General features: G+C 38.0%; 3 protein-coding genes, 1 long non-coding RNA gene and 1 pseudogene across 4 annotated transcripts; 4 read left to right on the top strand and 1 right to left on the bottom strand.

The window, feature by feature from the left end:
• Window positions 1-1,779: 1,779 nt before the first annotated feature.
• On the top strand, window positions 1,780-4,910 carry LOC137707910 (transcription factor JUNGBRUNNEN 1-like). Its single transcript, XM_068446852.1, has 3 exons — window positions 1,780-2,017; window positions 2,764-3,077; window positions 3,621-4,910. Exons 1-3 carry the CDS (start codon window positions 1,816-1,818, stop codon window positions 4,023-4,025), a joined length of 921 nt encoding a protein of 306 aa, XP_068302953.1. The 5' UTR covers window positions 1,780-1,815; the 3' UTR covers window positions 4,026-4,910.
• Window positions 4,911-5,174: 264 nt separating this feature from the next.
• Window positions 5,175-9,526, bottom strand: LOC137707908 (uncharacterized). The gene is made up of 10 exons (XM_068446851.1): window positions 9,333-9,526; window positions 9,099-9,203; window positions 8,653-8,714; window positions 8,491-8,574; window positions 8,357-8,388; window positions 8,143-8,224; window positions 6,775-7,003; window positions 6,358-6,585; window positions 5,888-6,180; window positions 5,175-5,764 (listed from the first exon to the last, which is right to left on the bottom strand). The coding sequence occupies exons 1-10, from the start codon at window positions 9,357-9,359 to the stop codon at window positions 5,413-5,415; spliced, it is 1,494 nt and encodes a 497-aa protein (XP_068302952.1). The 5' UTR covers window positions 9,360-9,526; the 3' UTR covers window positions 5,175-5,412.
• Window positions 9,527-10,742: 1,216 nt separating this feature from the next.
• Window positions 10,743-11,390, top strand: LOC137708533 (uncharacterized). Its single transcript, XR_011064799.1, has 3 exons — window positions 10,743-10,954; window positions 11,043-11,202; window positions 11,291-11,390. It is a non-coding gene; the product is annotated as an uncharacterized lncRNA (long non-coding RNA).
• Window positions 11,391-11,643: 253 nt separating this feature from the next.
• LOC137709090 (anaphase-promoting complex subunit 5-like) lies at window positions 11,644-16,553 on the top strand (annotated as a pseudogene).
• An 814-nt stretch (window positions 16,554-17,367) lies between these two features.
• On the top strand, window positions 17,368-19,569 carry LOC137749260 (4-hydroxyphenylpyruvate dioxygenase). Its single transcript, XM_068489363.1, has 2 exons — window positions 17,368-18,663; window positions 19,095-19,569. The coding sequence occupies exons 1-2, from the start codon at window positions 17,528-17,530 to the stop codon at window positions 19,279-19,281; spliced, it is 1,323 nt and encodes a 440-aa protein (XP_068345464.1). The 5' UTR covers window positions 17,368-17,527; the 3' UTR covers window positions 19,282-19,569.
• Window positions 19,570-20,025: the final 456 nt, after the last annotated feature.

Here is a 20,025-nt window from a genome sequence, read left to right as displayed (position 1 = left end):
GAGGAGGAGAGGAAGGAGATTCTGGTTTGCTAACTTTAATTGACAGTTTGACTGACTGTGTTCCCCCTTTTCATTAGGTTGTTTTTTTCTTTCCCCTAATTTGCTAATTAGAGTTTGATTTGCAGATTAAAGTTATTAAATTAGGTGAACACGGTTAGTCAAAGTTATCAGGTTATTTTTTTCAGATTAGCCAGCCGAGGAGGAGAGGAAGGAGACTCGAATTTGCCAACTTTGTTACTTGTTGGGTTTTTCCTGATTACATTAATTTTTTGCCCTTTTTGTTAAAATTCAAGTTCTTTTTATTAAAATTCGCAAAAATTTATTGTATGTATTTAGAAAATTAACATTAAGATGAAAGAAACACAATCATATCGTCCAAATTGTGTCTAACTAGACTAACGATGCCACTTAGTACTACGGTCTAGTGATATTCCTCTTGATTTGTAAGTGAGAAATCTTAGGTTCAGTTCTTACCAAAGACGAATTTGAACCACATTATTGCTAGCCCACTGTGAAGCATAACCCATTGCCCCATTCTCTCCCCTCCCTTAGTACATATAATATCGTTTGATCAAAAAGAAAAAAATAAATAAATAAAAAAAGACTAACGACTTGGTCTATATAGGAGGGCATAAAATAATTATATTTGATGTAGTAAAATAGGTCAATATATATTCTAGACGAAATAGATATGGTAGCTTTCCTCTCGTCAATAATTGTAATGTCTTTTACCAATCTTCTGGTAATTGTCCCAATGAAAGAGGGAAAGGTACGTGGCCTATATTAGTCAAGGTGATGCCCACTCAAGTCGACTTCATACTATATAATATCATCCATACCACGAAATTACCAAATGTCATACATCAAGTTTTTCTTTGCCTTCCAAGATGCTTTAGCCTTTTTAAGCCTAACGATGGAGAAAATTTTTAAGTGTATGGTATTTAAGGGGGTATATTTTTACATGCCATAATATAAGTGAAGGGGCACGAAAAGATATATTGTTTTCTCTACTTGTATAATGACATGTATAATACCTTTTGAATACTACACTTGGAAAAATATCTAATGAAGAAACATTGAGATGTAGTGGGTTCCATGCATCGTGATGTTATTGACCACTAAAATAAAATTATGAAGAGAGTCTTATACATATATAATAACTTACACTAATGGCTTAAGACGTTACCAAAGTGGGTAGTAAATTTAGTGGCAGAATCATAATTCGTTCCCAGGTACAACATGTAAGCCATGCGAGAGAAATTAGACTAAATATAGCAATATAATTTATTTGAAAAAAATAAAGTTTTTTTCATTGGCATATTATTGAAAAAAATAATTTATTTGAAAAAAAGAGAGAAAATTATTGCCATCAGCAAGTTTCGGATGCGTGGCGTGATGGAATTATGAATAAAACCCATCTTCCCACTTTCTATTAGTCACACATAATCAGTACATAAAAGACTTAATTAAAGGAAAAAAGAAAAAAAATGGGCAACACCAAAATCTAACTTAGGGTCAAAGGAAGGAACATTGGATCTCGAACCTCTGCATATACGCATGTGTGGACAGAGTCGCGCAGAGGGACCAGGATATGAAATTATTGACTTCTTCCATGCCTTGACTTGACTATGGCAACCACCGCTTGAGACATCGCAACTAATATTCTTTAATTTCATTATTTAAATTTTGTGTGGGCTGAAATAAAAATAATTGTTCTATATATAACAAGCTTAAGCTTCTACTTTGAGGCTACAGAAGAGTTATAGAATCGAGAGAGAGAGAGAGAGAGAGAGAGAGAGAGAGAGAGAGAGAGAGATGGAGGTGGCAAAGGTGGTGAGAAATTCATCAGAAAAGGATAAGGATGAAGAGGAAGTGATGCTTCCAGGGTTTAGATTTCATCCAACAGATGAGGAGCTTGTTGGGTTTTATCTAAAGAGGAAGGTGGAGAAGAGAGCCATTAGTATGGAACTCATCAAACAGATTGATATCTACAAATATGATCCTTGGGATCTTCCAAGTAAGACCCCTCAAGGCTCCAGAAGTTAGTTAATTAGTTTGAGCTGATTAGTTCACAAGTGTACTGATGGTATCCTATATCTTAATTAGCATCTTACTACGGTAATATATATATATATATATAGACAAAGTTCTTGAAAAGAAATATCTATATACAGCTATATATAAACGACACATAAATTAATATATAACAACTACATACTAAAAATCTAAAGTTACAGGTTTAGGGTTTAGGTTAAATTCCGAAGAAAATTAGCGATGCGTTCTTTCAAGGTTAGTGTCTATTCTCCTTTAGGTTGAATTTACAAAAATTAAGCAAATGAACTAGCTTAATTAGCATATGGTAATTAGGAGAATAAGATTTTTGAGTTCAATGCTTTTAAAACTAGTTATCATTCTTATGCAGAGAAATTTTTATGCTGTGTGAGTTGCATTGTATGACGTCAGACACTAATACAAACACATGGAGATCATAATGATCAAATAAATGAAAATGTTGTGTCCAACTTGTAGAGATGAACTATTCATTAAGGAAAGTTATCAATATCAATCCCTCTTGAAATGTTAGGATTAGTTAGAAGGAATAAATTTCATGTCTAGTCATCTTTTAATTGTGTTGTGTCAAAGTGAAAAACTATTTACCTCAACTGTATATATGTTACTATCATAATATATACTAGTACTTAGTGTGAACGCCCATTATCTTTCATTAACTGAACGAATATTCTTTTTCCGGTAACAATGAAGAAGTTAGCAGTTTGGGGGACAAAGAGTGCTACTTCTTCTGCAGAAGAGGAAGAAAATATAGGAACAGCATAAGACCTAACAGAGTCACAGGTTCTGGATTTTGGAAAGCCACTGGGATTGACAAGGCCATATATTCAGTTAAAGATCCCCACGAGTGCATTGGCCTCAAGAAATCATTAGTCTACTACCGTGGGAGTGCTGGCAAAGGCACTAAAACTGATTGGATGATGAATGAGTTTCGCCTTCCTCCTAATGGCCATGGAAAAACTACCAAGTTCCTAAATGCCAAGGTCGACGTTACACAAGAAGAAGCTGTAAGTTTTTTATAATTCTTGCGCTTTTTGATAATTACTTGAGGACTCGATTTTGTATATATCTATGTGTTAATTTTCATGCTGTGTTGACAATAGTGGAGTTGGATTAAAGAATTTGAGGAGTCTAATAACACAGTTGTTAACCATTTTTTAGTAGAGTAATATTATACTTACCACATTTGTATCACTTCTGTAATACAGATAAGGCCCACAAATACAAGTGGAAATGTGATACAAATGTTGTACGAAAAACGTAGTAAGAGTAGTATTTTTGTTTTTTTTTTTCTTTTTTTTCTGTGGGTATAATGACATGAAAGTTTAGAATTTTGTTAGCCAATTACATGGAGCCACATGTACGTAGGTTGGGGGGGAGATGGCAACTTTCAATCTACATGTACATGACATCCGCCCCTACATGTTGATGATGTAGACATTATTATCCTATAAATATAGGGAAATTTCTTTTAAGTACTATGTCTTCTCATGCATAGAAAGTGATCAAAAACCAATTACAGTGTACAACTACGTGAATTTGATTTGCAGGAAGTTTGGACACTCTGCAGAATTTTCAAGCGAATCCCATCTTATAAAAAGTACACACCAGACTGCAAAGAATCCACAACCAAACAAAACCCTACTGATTCAAGTTCTAAAACATGCAGCCTCGAATCTGGGAGCTACTGCAGTGAGATACACTTCGGACTCAAAGATTCGGTCATTCAACGCACTGAAAGAGCCAAACCAGTTCATGTGGATGAAGCAAATCAGTGGCTTGTAGCTGTAGGGGAGTTGGACTCTATATCTTACCCGACTCCATTTTCAACAACTTATTCAACCTTGACGAACCTGAGCGACGGCGATTTCTTTACTAATGGAAACTGGGATGAGCTGAGACCAGTGGTTCAGCTGGCTGTTGATCCATCGTCCCAAGTTTATGACTGTAGGTAGGCTAGGTATACATGGAGGGTTAGTGTGCACTTAGAAGCTTCGTTAATTTCTTTCTGTTATTCTTTTTTTTTTTTTTGTCCTTTTTGTGGGCCTTTTTTCTGGTCTCATGGTAGGCACGTACCCTAGTTGTATTAGAGAGATTTGTCAATGTGTTTAGGATACGGGACGGAACATCACATGTTATGATACAATTAGGAGAAAGTTTTTTTTTTTTTTTTTTTTTTTTTTTTCAAGTGTCTCTCTAGTTATATAATGACATGTGGTGTTCCGTTCCGTGTTCTGAACATATTGAAAAATCTCTCGTTATATACGGTAATAACATTAATTGCAACGACTGTCATGTATATATAAATAAGAATGTATACTTCTCCACAATTGCATTAACCATATATAATTTTTATCGAGGCTCTCTATTTGTACCATATCCTCGTTGATGTATATATTCCATTTGTTATTAATAAATATCATACATTTTCTCAAAAAATCAAAGTCTTAATTCTTGAATAAAACTTAATGAAGTTTAACTTACAAGTAAGATTTTATTTCTACAAGCCGTTTATTCTAATTGACGGCAACTTTCACGATGAAGAGTTGAGTAGAAGTTGTAGAACTGTTTTATGATCAAACTGACCTAACTTATATATCTACACAACACATAGTTAGCTTCAAATTTTTTTTTTATTTATTTTCCTTGTTTGGGAGAACAATTTCTAGGTTCGCTTTTGTGGTTGTACCAAGCATACCAAAAGAAGAACATCAAAAAGGGCTTCTAGCTCAGTTGTTTAAAACATTCATTATATGTGCTTAAGGTCCCGAGTTTCATTTTTCTCCGTCAATATCACATATATATAGAATATTGTTATTAGCACTTCAAAAATCTCATTGTGCACTCTTCCCAAACGTATTTTTCTTTCTAAATAAAAAGTGTAGAGCGCACAATAAATTTTAGAATGCCAATAACAAATTACAGATTTCATGCATAAATTTTCAAATTAGGTTCCTGCAAAAATCTGATGGATAGATAGTTGGGGGAGAAACGGAGAAGCTCCACACATAAAATTTCCATATCAAAGAAGGAATGGAGTACCACAACAATATTGACAATCAGGAGGATTTTTGTATGCACGCAGCTAGATCACATGGAACTCGTTACACACAAAGATGGGCCTTAGATGTTTTTCTGTTTCTGTAAATACTCGACACAACTCACCGGGCGCATACAATGCTCTACGCAGAAGCAGCCTGCCAATAGCTTGATTTGTTGAACGAAGGGTAAAAAAGAATACACCGACGAAGTTCACATCTGTCCTATAACTGACCTTTCTATAGTTTGCTGCACGCGTTACAATGTTTAAGTTTTCTGCTCTACAAATGTATCAGTTCATTTTCAAGGCTGTTGAAAAGAGTCCACTCCTTGCTCATGATGATTACCAGTTGGTTGGCTGACAACTGGAATATCCAAGCTACTTGCTTCTGATTGGGGGGCGACTTCTCTTACATCGGCTATCCTTGCATCTTGAGCCTGATTATCACTCCATTCACCGTCACCTACTGGCCGTAGGTTGACTTGACCCTCAGCCATGCGAACTACACTCTCCCCTGCTACCGGAACTGCTCTAGAAACACTGAGGCATGCTTTATCAACATTTACTTGGGACAAGTCTACATGTTTAGTCAGGGGTGTATTTCCAATAGACTCAGACTTCTCCTCAAACACTTGCTTTGTATCAATGTGATGTCTGTTAATGGGAAAAAGGTTGATTAATCAACATTGATGAAAACTTGACAAGGGACAAAAAGGATTCAATGAATAATAAACCCGAGCAACTTATATACTGGGTAAAAGACAGAAGGTACCAAACCTTTGAAGTTGCACTTGCAACGTATTCACATATTCCAGAAGTTCTTGCTTGTCTTTCAGTGCAGTTGATTCTTTCTGCACAGCCTCCTTTATTCTAGCTTGAGCATCTGCCTCTGTAACCCTGACCTTCTCCTCTGCTCTCACAACAGCTGCTTCTAATATCACAACACGCTCTCTGGCTTTTGCAAGCTCAGAACGCCACATGTGTGCCTCTTGGACAGCAGAATCTCTCTGCCTAGTCAATTGGTCTCTTTCTTTGCTCAAGGTTGCAACCTTTTCTTCACAATCTTTTAGCTATAAACATAAACAAAAGCCATAAATAAAGTAGAACAATAAAAAAGTTCTCTCAAACAAAATTCTGCTTTTCATTTTCCAAATTAAGAAAATATAGTAGTGGAAGGGGAAAAGAAAACAGATCAATTATTATTCAAATATATTACACATTTAAGACGTAGCAGAGCTCATAAATACCTTTGACAACGAAGACTCCAGCTGCTTCGCTGAATCCCTTTTTAAGCGATCAATTTCTGCACAAACAATTTTCCTTTGTTCATCTATTGTATGAGCTGCAGAGGCTGCAGCCTCAGCAGCTTCAGCAGTCTCAGTTAATTTCTCTGCTATTTCTTTAATTGTTGAATCGCGTGAACGAAGGTCCCTAGCCAAATTATGTAGTTCGTCATCTTTGACCCGAAGTGTCTCCTACAGGACAGAGGCACAGTCACAAGGATGCTAGGTGAACATAATAATCCCAAAGAGAAATTACATTTAAATGACTGAAATAGAATATCATTCTTTAACAAATTATACTGTAAAGTGCATTTCAAATGAAAATAGGGCACTGTATTTTAATTCATTTTTTAGAACAGAATTAGACCACAAGTAGAGTACCTTCATAATTGCAAAATCATCCATAGGACCATCATTTGGCTTATTGGTTATCATTCCCAAGGCATTTCTCAGAGAAATGTGCATTGCTGCTTCGATTTCCTTAGAACTCTCTGCAGCAGTTGAATTGGCAGCAGCAACTACTGCTGCAACCGTTCCTAGTTTTGCAGAGCCACTGCCACTCAAGGAATTCACAGCTTCTTTGTGGGCCTTTAGAACCAATTGTGTTGCTCTGATTGTCAGAGGCAAAAAATGAAAAAGAGCAAAATAAGACAATATTAGATGAAACATTTAATACCGGAAACTTTATGGCTAATCTTGTCTTAATTGAAATGAGTCGCCAAATATCATATAAGAAATAAAAGGGAAATAAAGGAAAAGAAAGTGGATCTATAGTCAAATATGCATGGGACATAATTCGCTTAATTCACTATAGGAACAGAAATTTTCAGTCTTGAGACCATCAATCGCCATCCAAATCATATACAACGGACCACAGCTTTGTTATATATAATATGTAATTTTTCATCCTCCTTGAAAGACTGACACACGACCAATCGGTTCAATCTATTTCTTTATCTCCTCAATATAATGGAATGGTATGACTCAAGACAAAGGATCTTTCCATCTTTCACGATTCTTTCTACACAATTTTTTTTGATAAAAGTTTGGTTCAAGGGCCACGCCTAATCTCTTTATCAATGATTCGATGAAATATCTTGGATCTATGTTAAATTAGTGGATACATGTATCACTCGAATGAATTTAGTTATGATGTCAATTAGGATACATCTTGAAACAATTTATTGTATTGATACTTATCAAATCCAATATCAATAAACCGTTTTATTTTACCTATATTATATACTCCAACCCTATCCATATGATGCTTGAATAATATCTTTGAGCGAAGCAACATCACATGCTAAAAGACTTTTTAATTTTCTCCTGATGTCACATTTTAAGATAACTAACTTGCTAATATACATCTTAAAAACGAGGAAAACATGGAAAAGCAAATACATTTGAGCCTGCAAAAAAAAGCCAACTTCACAATGGCAAACCGCATGTGAAGGATGGTCTAAAAAGAGTATTAAAACTAAATTGGGACATAAAGAATAAGTCCTCAGAGTAAAATTAGACCCTAAGCATAGAAACGTTCAAATTCTAATCCCCTTGTTACTTCCCCGACCACACATCGATAGATACCTATGTCAGCAAATTTCTCATTTGGACCAGCAGCATATAATATCTTCAAAAGATACATCCTAGAGCTTATAAAGTATTTATAAGAGGCAGAGAAAAACGAAACCGTACAATAAATAACATCTACGCAATAGCTACAGCATATTGTAAAGGGAAAGAACTTACTGCAGTGTTGCTACCCAAGCTCTAGCTGCCCCAGGAGTCTCTGCACAAAGGAAGTAGTCTTTTTTCTGCGGGGTCCCAATATCTAAAGAATATAGTTAAGAAGCACGAAAGTCCAGCTTTACAAGAGTGCCTGTTTTCTATGGCAGTTATAAGATACAACCTCACTTTGTTTTCAACATCAAATAAAAGTACTAGAGAAAATAAACGAGGATACAGAAACAGCAGCCGTCATACTTTTGCAACCCACTGAAACCACAAACCAAAAAAATAAGTTAATAACCAATCAAATTAAGGCCTGCTGAATGACTAATGTACAAAACGTGATATTATGAAAAGCGTCAGTCTTACTGGAAGTTCACTGGAGATAGGGTAATTGTGCTATTCGCATCAAATAGAATGGTTCCCTTGACAGTTGGCTCATTTCTCCTAATCCTAAATCATAACAAGGTATAATGTTGGTCAATGCATTTATAAGACTTGAATTGAAGCGAATGTCAGTGCAAAACTAACTTGTATTCCATTCTCCCTGTCGTTGGGTCTAAGATCATCCACCGCTCGTTCCATTTTCTCAGCTGTTAAAGTAAAAAACACAACACATAAGCTAATTTCCAGATTGCAGAACAAAGAGCACCACACAGACCAACTAACAAAAACGATCCCAGTATTCAGTTTCCAATTCGAACTCTTTCAAGCATGATTCATCAAAATTTTGAAACTACTGAACTTCAATAAATTCAACCGGAACTTAAAAAACTTTAAACTAATCAAACATTCTGTAATCCGCATTATAATTTGTCCAATAAAAATCCAACAGAATCGAAACTCGAAATTGACCCAACAAAAAAAAAAACCTGAACTTTCGCAAAACCCAGAAATTAATCCTAAAAATAAACATAGAAATCACAGAAAAAATGTAAAAGAAAGTGAAAAAATAAGGGAGGTACGGAGAATCGTACAGTCTCGGATCGCTTGAGAAGTGGACCCTGCAACAAGTTCCGACCCGAACCCGATGCGAGCTGGCGCTTGATCTTCTCCAAGCTGTTCTCTGCGTCCGCAGCTCGCTGCTCGATCGCAAAATTCAGAATTTAGCTAACCCGCGGATATAAAAAATAAAAATTCGATACATACATACATAAATAAATGGAAGAAAAAGTAAATAGAGAGAGAGAGAGAGAGAGAGAGGCACTGACCGGAGAGGCTCCATTGATGGTGGCCATGGAAATAGGTGGATCGAGATGATCGAAAGCCTGAGAATTTCGGTGAATTTTTGAAGGGATTTTTGGTATCGGATGAGGTTTTTTCAGTCGTTCAGAAGGCTGGTAGGTTTGCTTCTCGGACTAGCAGGTGAACGACGATGATGCCTTCTAAGTTTTCGACACGCATTTAAGAAAAAATTAAAATATAAAGAATAGTGCTTTGCTTTTTGACTAATCTTTTCTCCGGCTTTGCTTCTTGTCGCTTCGGTTTTTCAGTTCACATCCCAAACTATTATTACTTTGTCTATGTTTCGGATCTCTTTCATCAAATTCATTTAATTATTTAATTCGAATTTTTAAAATTTGATCCAACTATTAAAGTTATTATAATTTTGAAATGAGCTTTCTGTTTGTAGTCGTTTGATTAAATTTCAAAGGCCGAGATTGATTGATTTGGTGGATTTGGTGGAAGAGATTCGGAGATAATTCATTTCCTATTAGAAGGTACTCTTATGGCCAAATATACGAGAAAATTTTAAATGGTACGAGTACACTTGTACAGGACGTTATATGTTAATAAAATAACGATAGATGGATAAAAGTTTATACATGATGTTAATTTATATGCACAAGAGTCATCATAATGGTATACTCGTATAATGTAAGTTATTCTGTTAACATAGCATAGGTTGTCGAGTTCTTTTTAGTAGGGATCACCAGATAGTATGCATTTGGATGCTTGCTGTTTTCGATTTTTAGTCATTGGATCATTGAATCACGTATTCAGTGGTTTATAAATCTGCTTCAGGTTATAGGCCGATCCATTCTAAATTTGTAAGCCCACTAACTTTAGAGGTGTCCAAAAAAGGGCCCAATTCCATCAATTTTATTGATTTTGTTGAGTTTCCAAAAATTATAATAGTACAACAAACAAAAGTTGAATCGTGATTAATTTAGTTTGATTAGTTTTGGCCAATGTAAAAACCGCGTAAATCAAATTAAAGTGCCTATCCTAATTTTGTTACTGTTCGGCACTTGATATCAATCTTCTTTGTTTTTACTTGGATGAACTATTGAATGCCCTTATGATGTTGTAAATTGTTATATTAATGATTTTGGCTTTCGTAGTTCGGTTTAGTTCTTTTTCTTTTCATTGCAACTCAAAACTAAATTGCATTGAACTGAACTACTTGTAAAATACATTTATCATTTTTTAACCATTTTATTGTTTGCATGAACTATATATTATGCTAATCTTGCCCTAACAGATATAATTAAAAACCAACTTTTCACAATTGAAAAAATAAACAATGTAACCAGTAAACAAAAAAAAACCACAAGAAGTTCCCGGTTCTTTTTTAAATCCCATTTTCTTCTCCAAAACCCCCCAAATAGCTAGGGAGAGTTCACTCACCTCCGGTCCGAGCTAAACCGCAACGGTGAGAATGGCGGGTATTTTGAAACCGCCGGGGGCTTTTGCGGTGACGCCGCACAAAGTCTTCGTCTGCATACTGCTTCAGACCAACGCGCCGCCGGCTCAAATATGAGTCCCCTTCCCTTTCTCTACCGTCAGCCAGCACAACCGCCTCGGCTTTTTCTTGTTGTCTTTCACGAAGGTACTCTCAAAGTTTCTCCCTTTTTCCCCCAATTAATCTTCAATTTACGGAAATCACTTGCAATTAAGTTCTTAATTACGGTTTGCAGTCTTATGATGATATTTTCGAGCCGAAATTGGATGAACTTATGCACCAATTGAGGGGAATTGGGCGATCATTGAAGTACTGGTTAACCGATCATCTGACCAGTAGGCTGTCGTCTCTGTCCTCCCCGGATGATTTGTTTAACTTCTTTAGTGATATGAGAGGTCAGTTAATTGTAATTGCGGTTGTTTTTGCTAATTTTGAATTTTACTTGCTTGCCGATGCTCATTTGGTTTCGATATGTTTCTTTAGGGTGTTTTGGAAGATGACCAAGTTATTCTGGATCAAAATAGCATCCTGGGGATGTTTCTCCGTCGTTGCATACTTGCATTTAATCTTTTATCCCTTGAGGTAATGTTACTTTTTAATTTATTTTCTTGATGCATACTCTTTGTTTTTCAATTCTTTATATATTCAACGGTGTCTGGAATAAAAAACTGTTTCATCCTCACTCCAGTATTCAAAAATCACCCCAAAATGTACTAAAAGATTGTTGTCTCTTTTATTTGGGTTAGTGAAAGCGTAAAGGGAAAGGCTTTTTAGATTAGAAACTCAACTTTCAAGTGCATGCCTTTTATACACTGTACTTTTAGCAACCCATAGATATGGGCATTGGTGGACATGAGTTTTGTGTTTGTGTTGTGCTTATCGTTGTTAGATTTTATAGGAAGGAAAGCTTTGACAGGGAACTACCATTTCATATGATTCTAATATTATTGCAGGGTGCAAGCCATCTTTTGACAAGTATAGAGATGTACTGTAAAGAAGCCATCTCAAGATATCCTCCTTATGAGTCGCCGCACTTAGATGATTTGAGTAATGATTTAGAAACGCCTCCAGAATATGAGAACATGGAACTGGAGAATCTTGTTTTTGAAAAAGTCACTGAAGAAATTGAAGCAAGACAAAGAGCTGGTGGAAGTGTTTCTTTTCATCTTCATGCAACCCAAGCACTTATTGGATTGGTTGAAGGTATAAATGCTAAGCGTCATCCTCTTGAAGCACATAGAGAGGCTACGACATCATATAGGCCTTTGTGATTGACAACAATAATCTTGAAAGCCTATTGTATAAAATTGTTTCTGAATCAAGTAGGACTCACTTACAATTTATACTTATACAAATCATTTATTTTACTCTATCTGTTTAGAACGTTGAGAGCAAAGCTGGCATGCTTGTTATGCTGAACATTGTCTGCCAACAAGTAGCCCAGCTCACTACTTTGGGTTCTTTATTAATGGATTTGCTATAAAACGTGATGTTTACTGATTTTGTTGCAATGGCAATCGTAATCGTGCATAAATATGCAGATATTGAAGTCCCTGGTGATCCAGAATTCAAACATGGTGGCAATAGAGAAGATTGTCATTATGCACATCCTACAAGCAGTATACTAAGTGATCTTGATCCCACTGGTGGGCTATTCCTACACACAAACTGGCAGATACAGGGATTTTTACAGGAGCAAGCTGATGCACTTGAAAAGTAAGTGGCATATACGTTGACAATCTTTTGGTTTTCCTATTTGTTTAATGTACTTTAGGCTGTACTGAATCTTGATTTATATCGGTTTGGTAGGCAGGGGAGCTCTTTCTCTTTAAATGCTTTTGAGCTCATGCTTAGGCAGCTTCAAAAACTGGCACCCGAGCTAAATCATGTTAGTAACTTACACAAATATTTTTCTTATTTGGTAACTTGTATTGTACTTGCAATTAAAAAGTATGTTTCTTTATCCTTTTGGATTTTGATCCAGGTTCACTTCTTGCGTTACTTGAATGGTCTGTATCATGATGATTTTTTTGCTGCTTTGGAGAATGCTCACTGCTATTTTGATTACAGGTACGTTAGAACTCAGCTCTGCATGTAGTTTGGTAATTTCTTGATAAAATTCTGTTGTATGAGTTTCTTTTTCATTTAGTAACCTAATTTTGAAATATTGAACGTAAATTGGAAATGGTGAGCCATGACTGTACATCGTGTGTTCCTATGAAAGGAGATACTTGTTATGACTGGATGCATCACTACGCTTCATGGCTTTTCATGCTCCTAGTCTTGGTTACCTATGTGAAAATAAGTTTGATAGATTTTGGTGGGCTTAGGTTAAGCCATTAAATGAAAGCTTTCAAACTGTAATTTTATGTTAGTTGTGTTACCATTGATGTCCATTATTTTTTTCTTCTATGTGTTTATAACAAACAAGCTAATCCAATAAATATTGGCACAGAAGTTCAGGATGAAAGGATTTCATCTTATTCCTCCTGCATCTGGTTGCAATAGCTTAGGAAGATATGAAATTGCCTTGCGTTGTTTAGGAATGATGCGTTTCCATTTTGGGCACCCAAAGCAAGCTTTGGAGGTGAGGCCATGTTATCTACTCCTTTAATTAAGAATCGTCATTTGTATTTCCCTGTGGTTTGAATATTTCTTTTTCTTGTTAAAATGTTCAGGTTTTGACTGAAGCATATTTCTCAACAGGTAATTTCCTTGGTTTACATCTTCACTTTTATCCTAAATCAAACATATTTCATTATGTCCGTAATTATATTGTATCTGATGGTTTGCTATAACCTTTTGGATGACATGCGTGCCTCTGAATTAAAAAGGCATCCTGATATTATCCTTCTTTTACATATATGTTGTCGACTAGAACCTCATAGTTTTCAACTTGTGCAGCAAAGTAACGATACATGCCTTGCTTACACCTTAGCAGCTATCTGCAATTTGTTGTCCGAAACTAGCTTATCTAGTACAACTGGAATACTGGGCTCATCATATTTACCTTTGACCAGAATAGGCATTTCAATGTCTGTCGAGCAACAACTTTTTGTTCTCTTGAGAGGGTCTCTGAAGAGAGCAGAAAATTTGAAGTTAAAGCGTTTAGTTGCATCAAATCACCTTGCAATGCCTAAATTTGATTTAACGGTGAGCATGAAATTGCAGTGTATTTTCACCAACTGATTCCTAATCTAGGCCATCTTTGTACTTCTTCCCTCAGTAAAGACTGAAGGGGGTATTGTGGATGTCATGCTGCCGATAATGATGATAAAGCTGTTTCTCATTGCATAAGTTCATTTGCAGCATGTGTAAAGGCCTCTTGTTTCATTTGGGCTTCAATGAAGCTGAGAACAAGCCCAGTTAATGTTTGCAAGGTAACGGTGACCCCTTGAAGATTTTAATGTTATTTGATTTCCTAAATTGTTCAATTTCCTAACATTGCTCCTCTCGTTTCCCTCTATTATATGTAATTCTTGCAGGAACTTGGATTCAGTTCTTTTGGATCCGAAACTTCTTCAACAACAACTGATGGTGCTTTTAGTACTGCATGGCTTAAGAATTTACAGAAGCCAATGAATTCACAAGTTTTGTCTCAAGAAAGTGGAACAGGAACCAATAATGCTTTCCAGTTCTGCGCACAACCAAGTTCAGTCCCTGCATCTGTGTTGCAGTTAATAGGCTCTTCCTACTTACTTCGTGCCACTACATGGGAAATATATGGAAGGTGATCTTTTGTAAATGCCTGTGTTAAACTTTTCCTTTTGTGCTGATTTAACTTCTACAGTCTACAGTTGACGGGATCGGTATTTCCTGTTGGAATAATAGACTTATTGTGCCTAGATTTCGAGTTACCTTGTCATCTTAAATTTTTGTTTTCAGTTTTCACTTTTTTGAAAACTGAAACTGAAATCTTGTTTGGTAACTACTTTCAGTTTTCAAAAAAAAAAGAAAACTAAAAACCAAAAAGTGAAAACTCAAGGCCAAATTTTGAAAACTCAAGAAAGTAGTTTTCAGTTTTCAGTTTTTTGAAAACTAAATATTGAAAGTAGTTACCGAGCAAGATTTTAGGTCTCAGTTTTCAAATAAGTGAAAACACAAACTGAAAATTGAAAATGAAATAGTTATCAAACGGTTAGTTTTAGTGCCATACTATTTTTATGGGGATATGATATCTTGCTTGTTTTGAGACATTTTTCTTTTCATATGTCATCAGTTCCTCTCTTGCCAGATTTAATGCACTTGTTCATGCAACTTGTTTTCCTGATGTTTCAAGGTAATTTTTAACTGAAAGTATCACAAGATTTACATATCATGTTTCTATTCCTATCCATTTTTATAACTTGAGCCTGACTATTTCTTGGATGTCCTCAGTTCATCTGACACAGCATTAGCATATTTGAAGCTCATCCAACATCTAGCCGTTTTTAAAGGATACAATGGTTAGATAAAATACTTGAGTACTTAAAAAGAATATATTTTTTTGTAGATGCGGCCATATCAATTTATGGTCCGAGTACTCTATCTCCCTCTCATGTGCATCACTTGCACGAATGTTGTTGATCCTTGATGACTTGTATATTTTTCTTCTCCGTGTTTAGAGGCTTTTGCTGCTCTTGAAATATCTGCAGCGAAGTTTTTATTCGTCTCAAAATCAAGAATTTTGTTACTAAAACTTCAGCTGCTCCATGAGCGTGCTTTACATGGGTAATTTTACCAGGTGCACCATTTCATGAATATTTTTGATCATGTACAGTATTTTTTTATGTCTATGTCAATCATGACCTTGCCAAATGTCATTTAGAGGACATTTGAAGCTTGCCCAACAAGTATGTGATGAGCTTGGAGTCCTGGCATCATCTGTCAATGGCATGGATATGGAACTGAACATGGAAGCAAGCCTCAGAAATGCTCGTACATTGCTTGCAGCAAATCAGTTCGGTGAGGTTCAATATTACACATTGAACTTCTTAACTTATAACTAGACTTCGTCTTCCCAATTTGTGGCATGCTTTTCTTACTATTTTGGAATTTCAGCGCAGTCAGCGGCTGTAGCACACTCCCTCTTTTGTACGTGTTACAAATTCAATATGCAAGTTGAAAATGCCAGTGTTCTTATTTTGCTAACTGAAATCCACAAGGTACAATTTTACATTTGGTACACGATGTGGTAGGAGGTTCAGGCAGACTAAACTTTTCATGACGACCTGTCTTCTTTGCCACATATCTACCTGTTTGTCTATTAACAAAGTTCGTCTTCTATATTACTGCAAAGCTAAAAGTTCTTTTATTTCTCTTTCCCAGAAATCAGGTAATGCTGTTTTAGGTCTTCCATATGCATTGGCAAGCCTCTCGTTTTGCCAGTCATTTAATCTGGATCTTCTTAAAGCATCGGTCACACCAACACTAGCTGAGTTTTGGCTCTCACTTGGATCACGTCTTGCAAAAATGGCCTTGAGCCTTGTACGTGGGGCTTTTCCTATGATTATTGGGTCAAGGACGTTTGGAGCTCCGCGCTCGCGCCTTTATTGTAGAAGCAAAATGCTATCTATGCATTTTCTCATAACACGTTTCATCATCGATTGAGTTTTTCCTTTGCTGCCATTGTCAAATTATACTTGGCTGTATTTTATTTTATGATCAAACATATTTTACACGAAGTCCTAATTGTTTTCGCATTTCACTAGCCAGTTTCTGGAAGCTTTGATGATGTGCTGGATCCTCTGAGACAAGCTTCGGATGAGCTTCATTGCTAGAGGTAAAATATACTTGTGAGTTATGAGTTTTTGGAAACTTATGCTTTTATTGGCTAAAAATGGGAGTACTATTGAGTCGGAACCCCCGTTAATGGCTGTGAAAATGCTTCTGGTGCGCAGTATCACGAATTGGCGGCCGAAGCTTTCTATTTAATGGCGATGGTATTCGACAAACTCGGAAGGATAGAGGACAGAGAAGACGCTGCAGCTTCGGTTAAGCAGCACATTTTGGCTCTGGAGAATCCGCAAGACGAGGAAGATCCTCTTATCAACATGTTTTGAAGGTAGATGTATAAGTCATCTTGTAAACCAGCCATTTTAGATGGATCGTGATGCAAAATATCCTATTTCGACCGTATCTTTGAGAAATTATGAGTTTGAACATTATAACTTCACTTTTAATTAATACGAAGGCCGATTATGATAAACCCCATACTTGTCGAATGTATAAGTTGTAATTAACAAATTGGAAACAATATTGGTGTTGCTAAAAGTGGGTCTGGACCTGCGGTAAGTAGTATCTGATCTCCGTTTAATTAAAAAGTAAAAAACAAACTCGCGGGAAAAGCAGAGCGCCATCGCCGTGTGCTCCCGCATGGGTTTACCGTTATTAAAGGTTTTCCGGAGGGCTGTTCTGACTTTTCACCCATTTAACGATCAGAGTTTTGTACGCCATAAACTCGCGGTTACGAACATCGAAATCCGGAGTTGCGTCCCCCAAGAGCTTTCCTCCCAGAACTGACCACTGCATGAAAATTCTGAACAGATGAAGTCGAGTCTCACACGTCTGTACCACCATCAGCCCGTACAACCATCCATATCCGCTCACGTGTCGCGACAATCGGATAACTCGATACCTGCCACGTTGTCATCACCTTCACCTGCAAGTCCACTGTCAGTCACTGCTATATGACCGCGTCTCATTCACCCCACAGCCACCGCAACGGTGATAAGCAGCACCATGGGCCAGGAAAACGACACCCAGTTCAACCTCGTTGGGTTCTCCAACTTCGTCCGGACGAACCCCCGGTCCGACCGGTTCAAGGTCCACCGCTTCCACCACGTCGAGTTCTGGTGCACCGACGCCACCAACGCCGCCCTCCGATTCTCCTGGGGACTCGGCATGCCCATGGTAGCTAAGTCGGACCTCTCCACCGGCAATCAAACCCATGCCTCGTATCTTCTTCGGTCCGGCGACCTCAATTTCCTCTTCACCGCCCCGTACTCCCCCACCCTGACCCGAACCGCCGACCCGGCCCGGCCCAGCAACTCCAGCGCCTCCATTCCCACCTTCGACCACACCGCCTCCCGCGCCTTCTCTGCCACCCACGGCCTCGGCGTCCGCGCCGTCGCCATCCAAGTCGAAGACGCCGTCTCCGCCTTCACCACCAGCGTCGCCCACGGCGCCAAACCCTCGGCCGCCCCCATCCTCCTCGACAACCGCGTCACCATCGCCGAAGTCCAACTCTACGGCGACGTTGTTTTGCGGTACGTCAGCTACTCGGACCACAACCACCTCACAGACCCGGACCCCAACCTCTGGTTCCTCCCCGGATTCGAACCCCTACCGTCGTCGTTTCCAATCGACTTCGGAATCCGCCGCCTCGACCACGCCGTCGGCAACGTGGAGGATCTCAAATCGGCGGTATCGTACCTCAAAGGCTTCACCGGATTCCACGAGTTCGCCGAGTTCACCGCCGACGACGTCGGAACGAGCGAGAGCGGATTAAACTCCGTCGTTTTGGCGAACAACGAGGAGATGGTGCTGCTGCCGATGAACGAGCCGGTGTACGGGACGAAGAGGAAGAGCCAGATTCAGACGTACCTGGAGCACAACGAGGGGGCTGGACTCCAGCATTTGGCGCTGGTGAGCGAGGACATATTCAGGACGCTGAGGGAGATGCGGAGCCGCAGCAGCGTCGGCGGATTTCAGTTCATGCCGAAGCCGCCGCCGACGTATTACGGGAATTTGAAGAAGAGGGCAGGGGATGTGCTGACGGATGAGCAGATTAAGGAGTGTGAGGAGCTGGGGATTTTGGTGGATAGGGACGATCAGGGGACTCTGCTTCAGATTTTCACTAAGCCTGTTGGAGATAGGTAAATTCCATCGCCTTCTCTGCTCTTTTTCTTCGTGTTTCCTGATATTTTAAACTACTCTAATTTACGAGTTTCATGTTTTTTCAATTAACAAAAAGTATGTTTCTCTGTATTTTTCATGGTTCAATCCTTGGTAGGAATCTGGTTTTTCATGATTCTGTCAAACTCGATGCCCATCAAGTTGGATTTTTAGTGTTAAGCTTCGAATTGAGTCCTTTTGATTCGCATCGTAGAAATCTGTCCTTTGAGAAAAAGATAGAAAATTGATCATTCGGGTCCATATGCTTTCCGAGTAGAAATCAGTAGTTGTGTTGAAGTTTATGCCTTGTTTGTGAAAAGGAAAAATTGATCACAAATACATTAATAATGCGAATCACATTTCCGCTGCTGTAACGATCGTTGGATTAATGGTTCTTGTATAAAATTGGCAGGCCAACCATGTTCATAGAGATCATTCAGAGAGTTGGGTGCATGCTTAAGGACGAAGAAGGCAAGGTTCACCAGAAGGGTGGATGCGGTGGGTTTGGGAAGGGTAACTTCTCCGAGCTCTTCAAGTCCATCGAGGAGTATGAGAAGACGCTCGAAGCCAAACAGACTGCAGAGCCAGCAGCTGCGTGAATCGCCATCGTCTGCAATATTATAAAATGACTAAATAAGGCGGTTGCTGAAGCCAGGTTCGTTGCACTCATTTTAAGGCTGTTGAATGAGTAGTGTCATTTTGTGTATACCAAGCTGTATGTGTGTTACTGTTGGTGCCTATTGATTTATGCACAATGACACAAATGTTATTGCTAAATTATACTTGTGACTGTAATCAATCACCGGACTTGTTGCACCGTCAACGTGCTTGTAATGTGCAACGTTAAAGAGGAATACAAATCAGAGTATTAAGTCTTTCTACTGTAATCTTTTGTTCTTGTTTTCTTAATTATGTTGGACATACGACTTTGGCAATTCTGTTCTTTTATCCTCAGCCAGATGATATATTTGGAGGCAGAAATAAGTACATTTTCTACTCTAGGCTTCCAGATGGACGTGGGTGGTGAGAACCGTCGTTCCCAGCCATTCAGAAAATTGTTTGATAGATTAGCATAGATCATGATGTTGAAACAAACTGAGTCGTGATAATTGTAGCGGAAATTTCGATAGCTTCATCCCGATACATGTACTGTTTGGTAACTAATTTAGGTCAGAGAATTGAGATTGTAGTTTGTTTCAAGCCATGGTGACTAGCAGGAAGTAGCGTGCTGTTTGAAGTTTTGAACTATATGCCATTGTTGTGGATTTTCAGGCAGAGCTTTGTGCCCGTAGCGAAGCTGCCAAGTGCCAATAGGGCAACCTTAACTGATCATTCAAAACACC

This window comes from Pyrus communis, chromosome 11 (genome assembly GCF_963583255.1).
Source record: "Pyrus communis chromosome 11, drPyrComm1.1, whole genome shotgun sequence".
In the NCBI taxonomy this organism is placed as follows: Eukaryota; Viridiplantae; Streptophyta; class Magnoliopsida; order Rosales; family Rosaceae; genus Pyrus; species Pyrus communis.
The sequence above is the reverse complement of the archived record's forward strand: the minus strand, read 5'-3'. Positions and strand labels throughout refer to the sequence as shown.

Bases quoted from the DNA above. Each gene is read 5' to 3' on its own strand.
- LOC137707910 (XM_068446852.1), top strand. From the start codon at position 1,816: ATGGAGGTGGCAAAGGTGGTGAGAAATTCATCAGAAAAGGATAAGGAT. The intron at 2,018-2,763 runs GTAAGACCCCTC...GTAACAATGAAG, and splicing joins TGATCCTTGGGATCTTCCAA to AAGTTAGCAGTTTGGGGGAC. The intron at 3,078-3,620 runs GTAAGTTTTTTA...TTTGATTTGCAG, and splicing joins ACGTTACACAAGAAGAAGCT to GAAGTTTGGACACTCTGCAG.
- LOC137707908 (XM_068446851.1), bottom strand. From the start codon at position 9,359: ATGGCCACCATCAATGGAGCCTCTCCG. The intron at 8,715-9,098 runs GTACGATTCTCC...TTACTTTAACAG, and splicing joins TTCTCAAGCGATCCGAGACT to CTGAGAAAATGGAACGAGCG. The intron at 6,181-6,357 runs GTATTTATGAGC...TTATGTTTATAG, and splicing joins TGGAGTCTTCGTTGTCAAAG to CTAAAAGATTGTGAAGAAAA.
- LOC137749260 (XM_068489363.1), top strand. From the start codon at position 17,528: ATGGGCCAGGAAAACGACACCCAGTTCAACCTCGTTGGGTTCTCCAAC. The intron at 18,664-19,094 runs GTAAATTCCATC...TAAAATTGGCAG, and splicing joins ACTAAGCCTGTTGGAGATAG to GCCAACCATGTTCATAGAGA.